We start from the raw sequence: 6,156 nt of genomic DNA, 5'->3' as shown, positions 1-6,156 counted from the left end.
TGGAGTCCTCTCCATGCAAACAAAGGATTCCCAGCATCTCAGCCCCAGCCAATGATATGCACTCACTCTGGAAATCTCTTCCCACTCCTCAAAGTCCATATACCATTGTTCACCCTAAATAAATACACGAGTATCACTGAATATCAGCTGAGTGCTGCTGTTTCACTGAAATAGCTGAGAGCTGTAATAGCTCCAGGAATCCTCAGGGAAGGCTCTCCCAGTCAGACTGGGATGCTACAGGCCCTGCCCATTCTGGCTCTATTTCATCCTTCCCAGCCCCTGGATACACAGAGGGAGGAAGTGGAGTATGTGTGTGTGTGTGTGTGTGTGTGTGTGTGTGTGTGTGTGTGTGTGTGTGATGTGTCAGTGTGTCTGTGTGTGTGTGTGTCTGTGTGTCTCTGTGTCTGTGTGTGTGTCTGTGTGTTGCCTATGCATATATGGGCAGGCTGGAAGTCAACTTGAGGAATTGTCCCCAGGGTCTGTTGTTCTTGTTTCTCACTTCTTCTGAACCTTGCCAATTCAGTTACTCTGGCTAGGCAGTAAGTCCAAGGAATGTTTTTCAGTATTGGATTACTAGTATACACTACCATGTCTAGCTATTTTATATGAAGTTTAGAGATAAAAAGTGGGTTCTTCGTGGTCTTTAGCTTTTAGAGTTTTGTCATAATTAATTAAGAAGAAGGGAAGAAAAGGTTTTTATTGTAGTTTTAGTTCACTTATTTTAATTCCTTTTGAGTTGTCAATAATCAGACCAATAAGTATTACCTAAAATTATTTGCTAGTCTAAATTGACACATGCAGGCTCAAAATGGGAGACCCCAATTTACAGAATATTTGAAACACAACCCTTACTCACTTGCTGAACATTGTCATCAATATTTTAAGTTATTTTTTTGCTTTGAAATCTGAGAAGTCTTAATGCCCCTGTAAGAGGCATTATAGTAATTCTCAGTGACAGGTGAGGACCATGGTGATCTTTTGCCAACCATGACACAGGCAACTGGAAAAGAAGTTACCTTAATCCCATCACAGGCACTTGAATTGAAAGGAGTATACATACGTGCTAAGAAGTTCGGAAATAGTTATTTTACATTTCCCCGTCTGCCCACACTTTGCAGTCACCTTGCACATGCCTTGAATCTCACTTTTGCAGATGATGATTCTCATAAAAGCACGTGATTTCACTTCTCTGTATTTCATGCCAACCAATATCCTCATTCTTTTCATTAAAATATAGGAGTAGGAGAACTGGATGGGGGAGATCCATTGTTCCCATTTGCATTGTCTCCTTCTTGACCACCCATCTCATATGCCAGTGAGATAGGATCATTGAGATACTGAAAATGTGTTCTAGCAACAGGGACCCCAAGCTAGGAGTAATAGTGTTAAAGATACAAACATAGACTGGTACAAATTTGTCTTTATTACTTAAGAAGCTGGATTTCTGTGTAATATGGCATCATCGGAGCAACTATGAATCAGATTTACTAAATGAGATCATATTTTCATGGTTGCCATCATTTAAAAGCTGGGTTCTCAGTCTTCTCATTCCTAGGCCAGTCGACAGCAATGGGCAGTGGTCCAGTATATGGTTGGACATTGGCAGTGCCAAGTGTTTCCATTCTGAATATCCCAAGATCCACAGGCATAGCCACAAGCACAGCCAGTGACAGCCAAACCTACATTGTCATGTGAGACACAGACATCAGAGACCTTGGACTATAAGAGACAGAGACACCTCTACCTGTTCTCCCTGGGAAACTAAGGAGAACCTATCTACATAAATCCTAGATGTATAAATCTGGGTTTTGTGGGGCATAAAACAAACTCAATTTTGAGTGTTATCTTCAAGAAAAAAAATCATTTAAGTGAAAAGACTTGGAATTTCACTGTCATTCATTTAATGGTAAATTCACCTCTGTGCTAGCTCCTCTCTTACCAACACAAGGAAATAGAATGGGGAATATATAAAGGCCATATCTATGACCACACAACAGAAGTCAGGGTAGACTGTATAAGGCAACATACAGGAAGAAATGACAAGAAGAGAAAACCTAGAATTCCTTAGTAGTGTTTTTAAGGGAACTAAGTATCATGAAGGCATGTCTGGGTACTATGGCTCAGCTCCATGGAGATAAAGATCTGATGTACGGGGGGATATGAGTATTAGAGGATGGCGGTGAGGGGAACAGGGCTTCTTACTCACCAGGTGCACAGGAAGCCAGTCTGCCTGCAGCTTTGATACTAGTGCAGGAGATATTCGTAGCCACAGTGAAGGGAGGATAGTCTGTAGGTAAGAGTAAATGGTATTATCGTTATTTCTTGTTCTCACAGTTCCCTTTCTTAGGCATCTCCTGTCTTGAAGGTGTCCCTGTTTCCACAAGTAAGAAAATGACTAAGTTTTAACTCTTAGTATGGAGCTGGGCGTGGTGGGACAAGCCTTTAGTCCTGGCACTGGGGATTAATGTGGCTTGCTTTCACTTTAAGACCAGCCTTTTCTAGAAAGCAAGTCCAGGACAGCCAAGACTACACAGAGAAACCCTATCTCCAAATACCCAAAAAAGGAAAAAGAAAGAAAGCCTTAGTATCTTCATTTATATAGTTAAAATAATAGTTGTGCACATCTCATCTAGTGGCTGTGCAAACTAAATGACTAACTTTCAGCTTTGTTATGCCTTTTCATAGTCTGCTCATAAATTACAGATGGTGCCCTCCTAAGCCTGTTGACTGTCTATGAAAACTAAGCTTTTAATCTTGAGTCAAGAAGGGCTAAGACTATAAAGGAGGGCCTGGACAGGAAGTTAGGGCTAGAGTTGATTAAATTGAGGTTGAAAATCTTGGAATGGGTTAGAGATGAAATTAGAATTTTAGGAAAGGGAAGGAGTGGACACTGATTCAACTCAGCTTTCCCTCAAGCCATCAATAACCTAGGTTATGGAAACTTTCCTTGAGCTTCTCCACCAAAGAGTAGAAGGACCACTCAGCAGTGACTGGTACCATCAGCTGGACAAGGGAGATGAAGATGAGAAAGGAGCAAGTTGCAGTCTTCATCCTTTTGAAAGACGGTGTCTTGGGGCTGGAAGAAAGAAGCAAAGAAAATGAGATTGTTGCGCTCTTGAGTAGACAGTTGTGAGGGACAGGAGACAGCTATACTGTGGAGAGAGGAGGTAGAGGGGACAAAGCAACCATACTGCAGCTGGTCTACCTCTTTGGAGAAGCAGAGGGGATTCCCACAGACCAGATTCATGCACAAAAATCAGCTTTCCAAAGCCTGGCCAAGCAAGGATGCTTTTATATCCTGTGGCATTATCAACTCAGCTACCCTGAGTGTGCAAACAGCCCTCTGTCTTTGCCAGGTAGATATTTCTCATACCTTTCAAAGAACATTGGCTGCTGAGGCATAGTTGTTAGTGACTTCCTATGAATTAAAATGTTCCCTCAAGGACATGTGGAGAGGCTCATGAGTCTCAAGCAGTAAACAAACATCACATGTGTAGAACATTGAAACTTGCGTTTTTCCAGAATGCCCCTACAAGTGTAATAGGGGAAACTAACCAGTTGTTGGGGAAGGAGACTGACCAGCCTGGATGCCTAAAGGACAGCCTCAACCAGTTTAGCTGCTTGCAAGTTGTGCAAGGAGCTCCGAGATGCTCTCAGGAATCACCACTCATACTTGCATGGGCTTTTCAGTAGTTTGGTTGCTTTTGATTCATCCTTGCTCCTGAAAGTAACCCCTAACCCAGATGCCTGTAAAGAACTCCAATAACTGACTATTCACCTAGTGAGACTTAAGTAGATTTTATTGTTGATCCTTTATCAGTTCTCTAGTAAGATGAATATCCAAAATCACACACAATTTATCTGACACATGTGTATGGGTGTGATCATAAGCCAAAGAAGAGGTGGGATGCTGAAATATGCACTGGAGTTCCTCTCCAAAAGGGTAGAACATCCATGGCAGAATCCCTTTCCTCATATGGTACCCGATTATATACCTTGTTCCTACATCATGGGTTGGCCTTGCTTTGGTAGATGATACATACAGCTGTGTTGTCTGCTCAGTGGAAGTCTGCGTGGGGAGAGTGCAGAGCAAATCAAACAGGGCTATCTTACTCATTGTGATATGGAGTAACATGCAGGCCTGGTAAGTGGGGCCTACCATTTGAGAACATACGTGAATTGGAAAAGTTCAAAGATGTAGTGCATGCGTAGTGTCACGTTCTCATGACAACAAAGATGGTGTGCTCTGGAGTGAAAGGGCCTAGAGAAATGTCAGAGCAGCCATGACCCAGAACCAGACAGAACCAAGGAGCCAGAGAAGCACCACTGAAACTGGCAGCAACCCAGCCTCGCTGAACCCCTGCTGCTCCAAGATGAACTAACTGCAAACTCCCCCACTGGCCTCCACTGGCTAACTGGACCAGCGCCCTGTGCTAGTGGTAGTGGCTTGTGACAGCGGGTTGCAGACAGACTGAAACAGGACCTGCTGCCCAGTGGACAGCGGCTCCAGGTGGACATTCACAGCACCTAAAACTGTCCAAATAAAAACTGTAGGAACTTTAAAACCCTAGGGCTGCTGAATGAGACACTGTCCTTGAGGACTTTGAGTGTGTGCCAACCAGACTGTACTCTGGAAATGGTACTTTATAGAAACTTCCTTAAAAACAAGAGATCTGTTATAGTTTGTGTTCATGTTTCTTATATACTATTGAGTGGTAAAATTTCTTGTTATTATTATTGTATTTGGTTATTGTTTTTGCTATTGCTTTAATCCAAACTGTGCAAACTGCTAATCATTGTTCTTGCCTTAACTATGTTAAAGACAACCAGACAGGCTACTACGTCATGTTAAGCCTCCGCTGGACTTATGTTGCGCCTTCTGAACATTATGCAGCTAGACTTATTTGGACTTGCATTTCAACATCCATCGTTGTGGACTCAGCAGCACTCTGCGGTATGGATCTCCTTTGACAGGTGTGGCAGGGCTTGAATTTAGCCTGTGCTTTTCTCTTTTGCCTGGCACAACTCATGCCTCAGCATTCAAAGCTGATTTGAGCACAGGTGCTTGAACTGAGCTCAGAAGGCACTGCCCTTCACCCTGTGTGGTATGAAGGCAAGCCAGTGACAGGTAATGTTGGCCCTGGAGCTTATTGCCTAAGACAGGGTGTGAATGATGGAATTCATGTACCAATGATGGGTAAGATAAGTATTCAGCTCATTCCACCTCAGACAGGCTCGTCAAAGTTTTATTTTTTTTGAGCGGGCATATGTTGCGGGGAGCCATATTTATGTACTGTGACTCAGTGAGTGCAAAGGCAGCCTTCTGCTAACCTTTGAGTCTCCAGAACCTGTGATGCTAGAGGAGCTTTGTTGCCCCTGGGTGTTGGGATCACCTCCCACTGAGAGACAAAGCCGAGCTTTTCCAGGAATGACTTCTTTTCAGCCAGCCTGAGAAACTAGGGGAGGGGACCTCTAACAAGAGGCTTGCTCTAACTTGTATATAAGCCTGACTCCCTCAGATTAAAGGGGCCTTGATCAGACATATGTCTTGGCTTCATCTCCACGTGTCTCTGTCCTATTTCTCTCCATACACACCCTCTCTTTCAGGTGGAACCCTGGTTTGATAAGTTGTGTGGGAGGGAACAATGTAGAAGAAATTTTGTGTGTGCCCTGAGAGTAGAAAGTAAGGAAAAGAGCACCTGAAAGCTGGGGCTGAGGTAGCATAGCAACTTCTATGTGTTGTAAAAACTCATGCCAAGATGACTAGTCAGAGGACTTGCCTATGTCGGGGAGCATCTCTCAGTGGAAAAGAATGTACTGCTACCATGCTGAACATTAGCCTCTGGTTGAATAAAAGAGAGACTGAGATGGCATTGTTAATTTACCATTTCTTACAGTTGGCAAGACACAAGCAAAAGAGAGTCCACGTGAGATCTGTACTAAGAGCCCTTCATAGAATCCAAAATCTGAAAATCCATTGGAAGAGTCCAGTAAGTACAGGAAAATGACAAGATGTAAAAATAACAATAGAAATCTAAGGCTTACATGAGAGATGTTTAGTGCCTTGTCCACCATGCAAGAAAGGACTATGTTCAGTAGAGAGATTTATTTTTAAGTAAATTTATCTAAGACTTGGGTGTTTTCTTGAGCTTTAGT

At 43.0% G+C, this 6,156-nt stretch overlaps 1 protein-coding gene across 1 annotated transcript; it reads right to left on the bottom strand.

Moving 5' to 3' along the window:
* Nucleotides 1–1,512: 1,512 nt before the first annotated feature.
* On the bottom strand, nt 1,513–3,336 carry LOC127192726 (resistin-like gamma). The gene is made up of 4 exons (XM_051150015.1): nt 3,206–3,336; nt 2,928–3,076; nt 2,207–2,287; nt 1,513–1,679 (listed from the first exon to the last, which is right to left on the bottom strand). Exons 2-4 carry the CDS (start codon nt 3,049–3,051, stop codon nt 1,552–1,554), a joined length of 333 nt encoding a protein of 110 aa, XP_051005972.1. The 5' UTR covers nt 3,052–3,076; nt 3,206–3,336; the 3' UTR covers nt 1,513–1,551.
* Nucleotides 3,337–6,156: the final 2,820 nt, after the last annotated feature.

Source organism: Acomys russatus, chromosome 8 (assembly GCF_903995435.1).
Source record: "Acomys russatus chromosome 8, mAcoRus1.1, whole genome shotgun sequence".
Taxonomy (NCBI): Eukaryota; Metazoa; Chordata; class Mammalia; order Rodentia; family Muridae; genus Acomys; species Acomys russatus.
The sequence above is the reverse complement of the archived record's forward strand: the minus strand, read 5'-3'. Positions and strand labels throughout refer to the sequence as shown.

Coding starts and splice junctions, on each gene's coding strand:
- LOC127192726 (XM_051150015.1), bottom strand. CDS start 3,051: ATGAAGACTGCAACTTGCTCCTTTCTCATCTTCATCTCCCTTGTCCAG. Junction 2,288..2,927: donor GGAAAGTTTCCATAACCTAG/GTTATTGATGGC, acceptor TCTTACCTACAG/ACTATCCTCCCTTCACTGTG. Junction 1,680..2,206: donor ACTGGCTTCCTGTGCACCTG/GTGAGTAAGAAG, acceptor ATGACAATGTAG/GTTTGGCTGTCACTGGCTGT.